The sequence below is a fragment of the Sardina pilchardus genome, chromosome 17, assembly GCF_963854185.1.
Source record: "Sardina pilchardus chromosome 17, fSarPil1.1, whole genome shotgun sequence".
NCBI classification, from domain to species: domain Eukaryota; kingdom Metazoa; phylum Chordata; class Actinopteri; order Clupeiformes; family Clupeidae; genus Sardina; species Sardina pilchardus.
Genome location: NC_085010.1, coordinates 15052695 through 15066244, shown reverse-complemented (window position 1 = coordinate 15066244; position 13550 = coordinate 15052695). Strand labels below are relative to the sequence as shown.

Here is a 13550-nt window from a genome sequence, read left to right as displayed (position 1 = left end):
ACTCACTCATTCTCCCTTTCTCTCTCTCTCTCTCTCTACCCATCTCTCTGTCTCTTACATAGTCTTTCTCAGTCTTTCTATCACTCACTCATTCTCCCTTTCTCTCTCCCTACCTCTCTCTCTGTCTCTTACATATTCTTTCTCTCACTCTTTCTCTCACTCACTCATTATCCCTCTCTCTCCCTCCCTACCCCTCTCTCTGTCTCTTACATATTCTTTCTCCTCACTCTTTCTCTCACTCAAGCACTATCCCTCTCTCTCTCCCTCCCTCTCTCTCTTACATCCTCTTTCTCCTGACTCTTTCTATCACTCACTCATTCCCCCACTTCCCTTGTTTCTGCCCTGTCCTTGCAGAAATGGCCCCATCATGTCACCCCTGTGCTTTACTCTCTCATGTGCTCTTCACTCCATCAGAGAGATGAGGGGGGGGGGATTTACTACTGCTAATCTGCTTACTACAGAAAGAAAGAGAGAGAGAGAGAGGGGAAGGAGTGTGAGGGAGAGAGAGAGAGAGAGAGTGTGTCCTCCTCCTTTTCTCGCTAGCGTCGCCGTGACGAAGAGCGCTCGGGTGGCTTTACGGCCCAATGAAACGCCGCTCCCGCGCGAGCGCCCGCTCCTGACACTTTAATTGGGGAGGCGTAAATCACTCAACGTGTCACAGAGGAGGTAATTATTTCCCCCTGTCTCCACTGGCACACTCAGAAGCACGAGACACACACACACACACACTCATAGTTTTCACCCAAGGCAATATAAAAAATGGGAGTATAATATATTATAGTCAGATGCATTTACTATGAGAAATCTACTGTTTACAGTTTACGGAGACACTGCTCCCAAATGACATGCATTGTATTTATCTGCGCACAATTCAGGTTATCATGCACACACACACACACACACATACACAGTCAAACTCTGTGCTTAGGCAAGCATGTATGAGTGCTCACACACACAGTCTCACACACACACACAGTAATACACACATACACGCACACACCTTGTCTCCACCCGTTTCCCAGCAAACCACTTTGCCGCTCAAGTGCGAATCGCCGCACGCTTAAACACTGCCCATAAAGTGACAGGAATAAAAAAAAAAATTTTAAAAATGAAGGACCGCATTCCAAGAGCAACACAAACCGCCGCCGCCACCACCACGGGCCCCGGGCAGCAGCAGCCGTCCCCTTGGCCCAGTCGGGGAAGCGTAAACTGGCCCGTAATTACCCCTCCACTGCAGGGCCCTCTCAGCATGGCACGCGGGCCCGGTGTCGGTCATAACACATACCTCATCCGCTCTCCCTCTCTCTCGCCCACGCTTTCCACGCCACCTATTTATCAAGCTCCCCCCCCCCCCCCCCCCCGATCACTGCTGCACTTTTTTGGGAGCCTTCAGGGTCTGTGGAGGGTGGGGGGTGGGTTGTAGGGTGAATGGGGTGGGGTGAGGAAGCAGGTTTATTTGGGTGATGGGGGGGGGCTTCCGCTCGGTCACTGGTGTTTGAGGAGTGGAGGGTGGGGTGGGGAGGGGACAGTGGAGGGTTGGGTCAGTGGAAGGTGGGGTAGGGAGGGGACAGTGGGGGGTTGGGTTAGTGAAGGGTGGGGTAGGGAGGGGACTGGGGGGTTGGGTCAGGCTGGGTACATCCTCCTCCTGGTGAGCAGAGCTCAGTGCTCACCTCGCGCAGGTGTTTATTTTTAACCCAGCCACATGACGAGTCAGCACTGTGAGGTGGAGAGGGGGCCGGGGGGTTGGGGTGTGTGTGTGTGTGTGTGTGTGTGTACGTGTATGTGTGCGTGAGAGAGAGAGCTGTGGTTCGGCTTGGATGAAGGGCTGAAAGTGATACTTTGCTACCCAACGTTACATGCACGCACGCACGCACACACACACACACACTTCGGGCATATAACCACATGTACACATGCTCATAAATGTGCACTCACACACACACACACACAGGTTGAAAGACACACACACGCACACTCACAGACACGCACAGACAGAAAGACACACACACCATGTCGTCATGCTCCAGTGGGATTCATCCCTCTCTGTGTTAGACCCCTGTGTCACCTGCGTGTTAAACGGATGAAGCTGTGTAAAGTCGCCATGACGACGGCTAGCATTTATCGCACGGCATCTCCCAACCATCCCTTGAAAACTCTCCCGTTGTTAAGCACCAGCTAATCCTTTAATGCCACTTTCCAACCGCTAAAATCAACCACCGTCCACCCACCGCCACAATAACGGTCAGTCCTGGGGCCTGATTGGGACCAATTACTGAGCAGAATCCAACCCCTCTCCACTCCAGGACATGGGCGCTTGATGGATGGGCAGTCATGAATGGTCTGAATGAAAGAATGAATGTCAAATTGAACGCATAACTAAACAAAAGGGTTTGCCCTCAGCGCAGAGGAATGTTTATCTTGAGCACTCATGGGAACTACAATCTATTCATAATGAATTATTTTTCAAAACAAAAAATTGCCCCACGGTATTAGTCAACTCCCTTTTGTCAAGAGTGAGAAATGGAGTCTGCTGTTGAATTTTTCTGGCTCAGGAGCAAGTTCACGAATAGATTTATCTTGGAGTTATTATGAGCTGTAAAAATATTTAACTTTTGAAGAGAAATTCCATATTTGTTTAAGTGTGTGTTAAGCTTGAAAGGCTTGTGATTTAATCTGTTTGGAGTGGGAAATAGTGTGTTAGTAACTAAACAATGTGGGCTGATTGGTACTGAATCCCTCCTCTTCACTTTGCCTTTCTCTCTCATTCTCTCTCTCTCTCTCTTTCTCTCATTCTGCCTCTCTCTCATTCTTTGTCTATGAGCACTGTTAGGAATGGTGTTTCCATTTTTCCCTTTGTGTGTGGCAAGGATTCACAGCAGAACCAATGTTTGCTCAGGGACGTCCCTGTGATCAGTCTGTTGCCTCGTTAAAGAGAGAGAGGGGGAGAGAAAGAAGGTGGGCATAAAGAGATGAGAAAGAGGGTGAGGAGGGGTATGAGTGTATGTGTGTGTGTGTGTGTGTGAGTAGAGACGTGTGTAATAGGAAACCCGTCCTCCTTCTGTCTCCCTCCTCTCTCTCTCTGCCCCCTCCGTCCCTCTTCCTCTCTCTCTCTCCCTCTCTCTCCTCTCCTCCCTCTTCTCCCTCTCTCTGACTCTCTTGCTCATTCAGATTGGTTTGTCCTACAGGCAACTGGATGGAATAGCAGCCCTCTCCTCTCTTCCCTCTTCCCCTGTTCTGCCCCTCTCTTCTGGGAAGTCACTTCAAGGAGGCAGACGCGGAGCACCAGTGAACCTACTCACAGGACCCACACACACACCTACGGACAGACTGAGTGAGAGTGTGACTGTGTGTGTGATAGAGAGAGAGAGAGAGAGAGAGAGGGAGAGAGAGGGAGGTTGGAGCTGTCTTCGGTGGGACCAGGATAACCTTTGGACCTACTGGCACCTGGCACCAGCAGCGTCTGGACGGACTGAGAGGGTAAGTCCGAACCCCCCGACTGGACTGGTGTCCAGGTCTGGATCTGGGTCCAGCTGGCGAGCTGAGCCCTGCTGGGAGTGTGTGTGTGTGGGTTTCCGTCTCCAGCCTGGGGTCCAGATGGAGCAGAGGCAGTAGGAGGTGTTGTGTGTGTGTGTGTGTGTGTGTGTGTGTGTGTGTGTGTGTGTATCGGGAGGGGGGGTTTGGATCAGAGGGCTCCGGCTAACAGGTGCGAGGGTCCCACTGGTGAGACCAGGGGAAATGACAATGCTGAAAAAGTTCTCATGCAGGATTCATCTTAAAACAATGTGCCCACCCAGCCACCTTGTGAAAGTCGGGCCAAGTCGGTTGAATTAATTGTGCGGCTGGAGATGATGTTTGTATTGCTTGTGGGTGTCTTTTTATGTTGTTCCTAGTTTATCTGCTGACTTCATTGTCTTGTGAAGAAGGGCCAGTTGATTTCTGTGGAAATTCTGAAAGAGGTCTCAGATGTGATAACACTGAATAACATTTATTAGAATATTAGGTTATTGCATGTCGTGGGTTTGGCGTGTAACATATTATTTGCACTTACATATAGGCTACTACATTTCAGTTTTATTTTTATGATCTAAAACATGCGGTCCTATTACTATTACATCTTCGTGCTCATATTTCGGGTACCCTACACCTTTAAACACTACCGCCATACAACTCGTCAACTCAACAAAGCGTTCAATATGAAATATAAGACATAATGCTAGTAGTTTATTTCAAACATACATAGTTTATTTTTTATGCGGATGAAAAACAAACAAATCAAATAGCAAGCGGAAAGTCTATTCATATGTCCAACGAGTCTTAAACCTATTTCATAACCGCCACGACGCACTTCTGATTCCTTTTCTTGTAGTTGTAGTTTTTGTTTTTATTCAGACTAAGGTATAAGTGTCGTTCTTTCTTCTTTTCTCTGACAACTGGTCAGGCGTGCGTTTGGCACCGCGTCATGGAAGCGAGTTGTCGGCAGATATGTAACGGGGAAAGGCGGTAACGGGTAGCAGTGGTCACCGCTGTGCGCTTATTCCCGCATGGACAGAAGGCTGCCCTCGGCGTGTGCCTCGCCACTGCTCTTTCGCACCATACGATGCTCTTTACCTCCACTGACTCCAACGGACTAATCCGATTTCCTGCCTTAAATGCATCTGATTCAATTACAACGTGGCGATCTCTGTCTGTAACCAATATCTGTTTATATTTAACAAGGAAGAGCACAGACAGACTGTTCAAAACAATCTCTCGTCCAGCTGCAAGTGCATTTCAGTCAATTACTACAGTTTAAACAAACCAAATTGTGTGCATATGCATTACACATCACAGACGACAGATGCGTAATGACTTAGCGTTCATGAGATGACATAAAAATGAGCCTCCCTTTCAAGGACGTTGTTAAGCATCTAAAATAAACAAACGTTGATTTTGTAAATCACCCGTTTAATGTTTTGTGTGCATCGTTTTGTTTTTTAAAAGGGAGGTTTCTGTAAGGGCAAAATGGAAAATTCATTAGGCCAGTATATACAGAAACAATGAAGCCGATTATCGTCACGCTATTCAAATATAGCCTATTTCTCTGTTTGTTTAAAACTGGCTTTGAACCAAGCGCATTTAAACGTTCATTTCTAAACATTCCTGGCCAGACGTTTTTGACAGTATCCCTGGACTGTGTTCAAAAGTCCCAGACTATAAACGATGCAAGTGCTTTGGCGGGCCTGAGTTTAGTTATGAAGTGGGGCAATCCTCGTTATAGGTCTATTGTGAGGCACGGCTGGGTGATTAAATAGGGAAAGAGAGCGAGAGAGAAGCAGTCAGGCATTTCAGGGCCAGCGCTCAGGTGCTTTTTAATGAATTCCTTTGCTGTCTGTTAATGCGCACCAGAACTCAAGTCTCGGGGATGCTGCACAAAGAGTTGTAAAAAAGGGTGAGAGTGTGTGGACTGTGTTGTGTATTTATTAGTGTGCGCTATGCAGTTACATAGACAAAGAGAGGGCGTGTGTGTGTGTGTGTGTGTGTGTGTGTGTGTGTGTGTGTGTGTGTGTGTGTGTGTGTGTGTGTGTGTGTGTGTGTGTGTGTGTGTGTGTGTGTGTGTGAGCGCGTGCTTTTGGCAGCATGTACGGGTACAGTGTGAGTGTATGAGTATGCGACTATGCGTAAGGTGGCGGGGCCGCATGGTGTCTTATCTCGGAGTAATGGTTTATGACGTCCAGTGGCAGCCTGCTGGGTTCCCCAGTGATGACTTTAGCAGCTGTGTGGCTGACATCGTATAGAGAGAGAGAGAGAGAGAGAGAGAGAGAGAGAGAGAGAGAGAGTTGCTTTGCATGGTTGCTCCTCTCCACCCTGCAACTTCCATTTCTCTGCTATAATCCTGGACGCACTGCCAAAGCAATCTCCACCTTACCCTGTTTTCCATATGCTAGCCGATTAGCCTAATTACACACACACACACACACACACACACACACACACACACACACACACACACACACACACACACACACACACACACACATGCACTTTCACACACATACCAACATAAACATGTGTAGGGGAGTCCTTGCATAGCTTTTTTAGCGCAGCTGCGACCAGCAGCCCTCTGCGAAAAGGGCGGGCTGACCTCTGCCACCCAACCATTACCTGCGACCGCATTGCAAATTGAAACTTTCGTAGATATCCTGCGCGCCTGCTTTCCTCCTCACGGCCCGCCATCAATCTTTCACGAACGCTCATGTATAAGCCATGAGCGCGGAGACCGTCTTTTATTTCCCCAACGCAAATATAAATATATATTTGTGCGCAGCGGATTGGCGTGATGTTTCTGTGTAGTTCCCGACTCTGTCCGGCGATGTCTTTGAGCTCTCCTGCAGCGATGAAAGAGTCCCTAAACAGGATGTGTTCAGCTTGTCCTTATTCATTATTGATCACTTATTGTCTCGGAGAAGGGAAAAAACAGAGAAAAGGCCCTCAAGTGTTTTTTTTATAAAGAGTTAACTCATGCATTTTGAACCAGTCTTTTGAAAGGCAATAGTGCATTTCCCATTTCTCGCGGGAGACCCCTGATCCACGCATACAGAACGTCTTACCAAAGACATGTGGTGTGTGTGTGTGGGACATGGACATTTTGATTAATCACAATGTGCTTTGTTCTTTCTTTCTTCCTTCCTTCCTTTCTTTCTCTCTTTCTTTCTGTCTTTCTTTCTCTCTCTCTCTCTCTCTCTCTCTCTCTCTCTCTCTCTCTCTCTCTCTCTCTTCCCCTCACAGGTTTTTTTGGTCTGGGTGTTTTTTTCTCCTGCCAGACATCATGGGGTGGCCACAGGGTCATGTGGCCCGGCCCATGGGGTCATCATCAGGCAAGGTGACGGCCACGACAACACTGCCTCTTTTACTCGTCTTCCTCACCGCCGTATCGTCCTTCTCTACCCCACAACCCAGAGTCTTCCTCACTTTCACAGGTAAGGAGTGAATTGGCATCTACTGTCTTTGTGACTGTCCGTGAGAATGCTGTTTGAGGATAATGTGTGGAGGATCTTCATGTATCTGTCTGTCTTCTACCCTGGAGAAGGTTTAAGATGAGGCCTTATTCTGCTGAACTCACTTCCAAAATGTCTGTGTGTGTGTTTTGCTCTGGTGATGTGAACATTATTTATGGAATTTGACCTGGTTTCGATCCAGGTTTCGTTTCGAGTCACTGGCAGGAGATACTATTTAATAAATGTTTGTTGAGTGGAAAACTTTGTCCTTATCAGTGCACACAGCACACGTCCCGTTTAAGGTGAGTCAGATTTGCACAGCAGGCTGACGTTATACTGACCTGGTTTAGGCGCTATTAAAGAGGACCCTGTTACCTCCCTTTGGAACTATGCGCTTCCTCCGTCTACCTGTCATGTCCATATTACTGTAGACTCTACAGTGTAGTGGATGTGGCTTTTTTACAAGGATTCTGATTTATGGCTCTGTTAGAGCAAGTGCGCTCGGTTATCAGACTTGGACAAACTTTAATTGTGCCATGAATCAGTGGAGTCGAGAGTCGAGTTGCCTCGTGAATCACAAAAGAGTGACCGGCGAGGAGGCTGTTGGAATAATTTCACCTGTGTGGAGACGTGCTGTGGAGCCACAATACTGTATGTGACTCAGCTCAACTCATCTTTTGAGGAAAATCGATACCCGGGGTCTAATGAAACAATGAATCATGCATGAATCAGCTGACGCGGTGAATCAATTCTGAATCAACACATGCCCGACCCGTGTGCGTCTGTGGTGAATTGGCCTCCGATGTCTCCTGCGCGGTTAAACTTTAATTGACGGGGAGAGCGGCGAAGGTCCTGTTCCTCATTATTCCATCCAGTTTGTTCTTATTTCTATTTCATATTTAATTACGCAGACATGGATCATTGGCTGAATTATTAATGGGCTTGAGAGTGCAGGGATGGGGTGGGGGGGGTGGAGGTAGAGGTGGAGGGGGAGGCCTGTTTTCTCCGAGTCTCAGAGGCTCCAGACTTCCATGCTTGCGGTAGGGGGAGAGGGGTGATGCTATACAGGTGCTTTCGACAGGAGATGGTTGATTGCCCTTAACTAGCACCGCTGGAGGAGCAGAGACTGGGGGAGAGGAGTGTGTGTGTGTGTGTGTGTCTGTGTGTGTCTGTGGGTGTGTGGGGGGGTGTGTGGGGAGAGGTTGGGTGGTGGATGGGGGGTGGAGGAAAGGGAGATCTGGTACGGCGTCTGTTCTGTGTCTGTCTCTGTGGTGACAAGAATGTCAGGCCCTTAATGTGGCCTTGGCTGTTTGGCATTTTGCACTTAGGCTAAGCAGTTGGAGCAGGTCTCTCTCTCTCCCTCACATTCTCTCTCTGTGTATCTTTCTCTCTAGGCCTCAACTGGATGGCTCTCTCTCTCTCTCTCTCTCTCTCTATCTATCTCTCTCTGTCTCGCTCTCATTTTCGTTCTCTCACACTCACACACAGACAAAGACACACAGGCAGACAGACAGACAGAAAGACAGACACACACACACACACACACAGACCGACAGACACACACAGACACAAAGACACACACACACAGACTGGCAGACACAGACACAGACCCACACACGCACACACACACAGACTGACAGACACACACACACACACACACACACAGGATGAGAGTACAGTGGCGGGTGAGTTACAGCGCTAGCTGACCGGTGGGATGGCCGTGCGGCAGGTTGCCAGTGGCTCTGTGCTTGGGGAGAATGGTGGGCTTTGTGTTGGATGGGCTGGGCTTGTCTGATGTAAAAAGGGACTGGCTGTATCTTCTCAGGCTCGCTTACCTTATTTCACGCTCTTTATGTGCCTGTCAGCATATGCTTTCTTACTTTCCCACTCTTTTGGATCCTTTCTGGATGCTTAAGTAAGATTTAATTCATTACAGATCACAGTTTCGACTTTTCAACCCTGCAATTGTGTTTTGCTGATTATCATGCTCAGCGTGTCAGTTTCTTTTCTTTCTTTTCTTTCTTTCTTTTCTTTCTCTCTTTCTTTCTTTCTCTCATTTTCTCTTTCATTCTTCCTTTCTTCCTTTCTCTCATTTTCTTTCATTCTTTCTCTATCCCTCTCTCACTCACTCTCTCTCTCTCTCTCTGACTTTCATTCTGTCTCTCTTTCCTGTCACCCTCATCTGTCCGATCATTCCTCTGTGTGTGTGTGTGTGTGTGTGTGTGTGTGTGCTGAACAGCTGTGAGATGGTTTAATCCAGACGTCTTTTCCACTGCAGAGTCTGACTTACAGCTCACCGACTGACTCAACAGCTCACGGCTCACTGGGTGCACAGTGCTGACCTGAGAACAGTGGCCGCCAAAAAACGGGGGTGAAAAAAGCCAAAAAAACAGCCTGAGGGGGAAGTGGACCGGGGGACCACCAGAAAGAAGAAAAAAGAGACCTCTGTGACTTCTGCTACGCGCTGCAGACCCATGAAAATGGCTGACCCCAGCGGTCAAAGGGTCACCATGCTGAAAAGAAGTCTGGCCTCCGCCCCAGCAACGGGAGCCCAGGTGTGGATTTGATTGGTCCCCCCCCGCTCTCTGCTCGGGATTAGACGTGCTCTGCTGAAGTCGTCAGCGTATAGCGTAGCGCAGCGTAATGCGCCACGGCGACATGGAGAAGCACTCACACCCAGTTTGGAGTCGCGAAACAAGGAGTCGCGAAAAAACTCTGCTGCCGACTTTACTGTTTACTGCGGTTTGCTATTTGATGATGAGAATTTGGTCGGAGTCGGGGGATGGGATGGGGGGAGGAGAACCGCCAAGGGGGGGGGGGGGGGGGGGGCAGTGCAGGTGTGCTCGAGATTGCGGAGCGTGATGTATGTGGAAGGCTGCATCGTCTCCCTCTCATGAGGCAAATTTTGGTTGTCGGCTTGAGCGGTCGGGTTGTTGGTGGACGTCGGAAAGGTAGACAGGGGAGAGTGAGAGAGAGGCCCCCAGGTCTCGGTGTGGGAGCATAACTCAGGTCTGTGTGTTTGTTTCCATGATTTAAGTCCATCACGCCATACTGTACTACGTGAGGCGCGGCTGGACGAGGTTGAATTGATCTCGCTCTGCGCGCCGTAAATCACGACGGTGCGAAGGAGGGATGGGAGTGGAGTTCTCCCGAGGCAGGAGTTGGAGCCTAGTCAGATATCGCCAGATGTTCACAAGCAGTAGGGGAGCTGATGCTCAAGTGCGAAGGCCCCCTCATCTCGCTCTCTCTCTCTTGCTGTCTCTCTCATTCTCTCTCACATCTCTCTCTCTCTCTCATTCTCAGTCTCTCTCTCTCTATCTCTTTCTCTCTCTCTCTCTCTCTCTCTCTCTCTTTCCCATCTCTCTCTCTCTCCACCTCCTCCCTTATGCAAGGCTGGAATGCCTCAGTGTGGAAGTTACTCTCCAGGGCCGTTAAGAGTCTAAGGGGTCCCTCAGGAGGATGACGAGCTACCGGTCTGGAGGGATGGAGGCAGCAGGTGGGTCAGCACCTGCGTTAGTGGAACACGCTCCTCACAGTCGGCCCACTTTGGTGGCTCCACGACGGGGAAGGGGCGGGAAAGAGGTTTGCGGGGGAAGTGGGGGAGGTTTCTTTATTATTCTGACCCTGATCTAACCAAACTTCAACTTGGTAGGAAAACAATCCCCTGAAGGAGAGGATTTAGAGGAAAGCAGGTAGAGGCTGGGGTCAGCTCATGCAGAGGCCAGCGTCGGTGGAGGTCCTCCTGGCCTCTTCCCTGGTTCTCATCCCCCAACACCCACCTACCCACCCACCTCCTCCCCTACCCCTGGGGGCCCCTGAAACTCAACCCCAGGGGTGACCCGGGTTCACCGGGCCCGAACAGGAGCGATTGCGTCTTGTCTTGGAGAGAGGTTGCTGCTTCTGACATTCAATCTCTCCTCGCTGCCTCCTTGAAGCCAGTGCAGTGGGCCAACCGGCATAGCACCATAATAAACACAATCGATCGCAGCCACGGCGCTAAAAATGAGAATGATAATAAACATGACGAACTCCGTTTGTGTTGAGACGAGCACGTTGTGCCATACAAGTGCATGTCTATTGTATTAAACCCGTACCAAATTTACACAAGAGTTACACATTTATACCGTGTGTTTTTATACATTTGTTTGATGTTTTGACTTCCAATATTTAGTCTAGCCTTCGATTGGTTACACATACTGGACTGTATGTCACTGAAGTATTTTCCTGAAGTGTCTTGTGATCATGTAATGAGCTCTAAGATTCATGTGTGCTTTGGCGGTACCAGGAGGGAGATGATGCCAATGTTTTCTCCGACTTTGTAATATTGCTGTGATCACGCTAACTACTTCGAATCATGCTGTAAGGCACAATAACAAATATAGCTGTGTTAGGCCTTGGCCAGACCTCAGAGATGTAGGCCGATACACTTGTGTGCTTATCAAGAGAAACCCAAGAGCTCCAGAAAGTTCTATTTGAACCTGTGGTGAGAGTGGGAAACAAGGGTCAGGTAGAATCCGAGCTGGGATTCCATGGGTGCACAGAGACCAATTCATTACGCATGCTGGAAATATTTAAGTTGAGTTTGTTTGGCTGTTTCCTTTGTGACTCTGAGAGAATGTGGAACACGTCGGGAATCTGACTCGACCCACTTCATTAAACCTTCAGGAAAAAAATATGCGTGGAGTTGAACGACTGCGTTACTTCATCCCAGGCCACCCAACCAGCTTCTGCTTTGTGTGTGTGTGTGTGTGTGTGTGTGTGTCTGTGTGTGTGTGTGTGTGTGTGTGTGTGTGTGTGTGTGTGTGTGTGTGTTCTAAAACGTTTTTAACGATCCTGAGAAGGTGTTTGTCCAGTCCTCGCCTCCAATGCTGTTTGCATGGACAGACACGCATCACGGAGGCTCTTTCATAAACCGACGGACCGTGTGGCACCTACGACTCTTTGCGCGCGGGCCGCTGCAGGTCGTTGTTTTGTCTCTGGCTCTTTGTGTTGCGATGACTGCGTGTCAAAAGACTAACACGTCGGGGTGTTGAGTGTCACGGCCATTGTTGAGCGGGGAGCAGGACGGTCTGTGTGTGACATGTCCCGGGTGGTATCTTTTTTTTTAAAGGCTCGGTCAAAAGCGGCGTGAAGTTAATCATTGTTCTCTTAATACAAACCAGTCACGGTGGTAAGAAAGTGAATGGGATTTAGTAGGTGACTGTTTTGTGTGTGCATACATGCCTGTGTGTGTCTGGGGGAGAGAGAGAGAGAGAGAGAGAGAGTGTGTGTGTGTGTGTGTGTGTGTGTGTGCTCGTCTTAGTGTTTGTCCCAGCATGTGTCACTTCTAATCCTCCTCATTCATCTTCAGATTGATGTTTCTTTTGTGTTGTTCAATGTTTCTCTGTGCATGTGGGATGTGTGTTTGTGTATGTCTGTGTATGTGTGTGTGTGCAAATATCTGTGTTTGAACTTGTGTGTGTGTGTGTGTGTGTGTTTGCGTTGGCGTTTATGGAAACCCCTGAGTCTATTTTAATCCACCTCATCCGTCTCTGAGCCGAGCGCTCAGGAGTGGAACTTCCCTTCGGGCTCGTGTCGGAGACGGCTCAGAGCGGGGACTGTTTCCGATGAGCGATCGCTCCCTCTGCCTCTGCCTCTGCTTCGGCCTCAGCCTCGTCATCTCCTGCCCAGCCTCCCCTGCCTCCACTGTTTGGCATTTTGCACTTAAGCAGTTGGAGCAGGTCTCTCTCGCTCCCTCACATTCTCTCTCTCTCCCTCTCTGGCTCGTTCTCGTTCTCATTCTCTCACACTTACGCACAGACGAAGACACACAGACACAGACAGACACACACAGACTAACAGAGACACACACACACACACACACAAGACGGCTCGCAGCGGGGACTGTTTCCGATGAGCGATCGCTCCCTCTGCCTCTCCCTCTGCCTCTGCCTCTGTCATCCCAGCCTCCGCTGCCTCCCCCAGCCTCCACTGCCTCCGCTGCCGCGGGCCCTCTGCCTGAGCAGAACCAGCCGTCCACGCGGCCGCCGCCGTGGTTAGCCAAGAGGAAGCGGACACGCCGTTTCCTTCACCCGGGCCTCTCTTTCATCACGTTCCTCAAGCCTTTGTCATTGTTCTAGCATATTCTAGCATAGAGAGAGGGAGAGAGAGAGAGAGAAAGAAAAACAGGGGAACAGAGGTTAGACTGTTGGAGGTGTTTGTGTTAGGTGGAGGTGTCAGTGGTTGGAGGCCATATGGAAGCGCTGACTGGTGGGTGTCTTTACGTGGCTTTTTTTGTGCGATGCCTGTTCTGCCTAAGACTTTGGAAGCACTAACCTCTGCCTTTATAGTCCTCTCTAATTCCGCTGAATCACCCGAGTAAAAATACGCCTCCTGTGGTTTGGTCACCCAAAATGCCATGTTTAACAACGATGTGGCTTCAACTGTTTGTTGGAATGTCGGAAATTATGTCTGAGCCCCCGCAATCAGGTTCAGTTGCATTCCGAGTGCGATCGTGAAGTAGAATTCCTGTTTTTTTTATATGCCAGGGTAAAGTCGAGGCTAGAGTTGACCTAGTGTGAGTTGTGGCTAGAAGTA

The 13550-nt window shown here is 49.2% G+C and overlaps 1 protein-coding gene across 1 annotated transcript in view; it reads left to right on the top strand.

Annotated features, from left to right (window-relative positions):
* Window positions 1-3178: 3178 nt before the first annotated feature.
* sema3c (sema domain, immunoglobulin domain (Ig), short basic domain, secreted, (semaphorin) 3C) overlaps window positions 3179-13550 on the top strand; it is a 48777-nt gene continuing 38405 nt past the window's right edge. Inside the window, exons 1-2 of the mRNA XM_062517810.1 lie at window positions 3179-3477; window positions 6766-6956. Coding sequence (XP_062373794.1) covers window positions 6806-6956 — 151 coding nt within the window. The 5' untranslated portion in view covers window positions 3179-3477; window positions 6766-6805. The remainder of the gene's footprint in view (window positions 3478-6765; window positions 6957-13550) is intronic.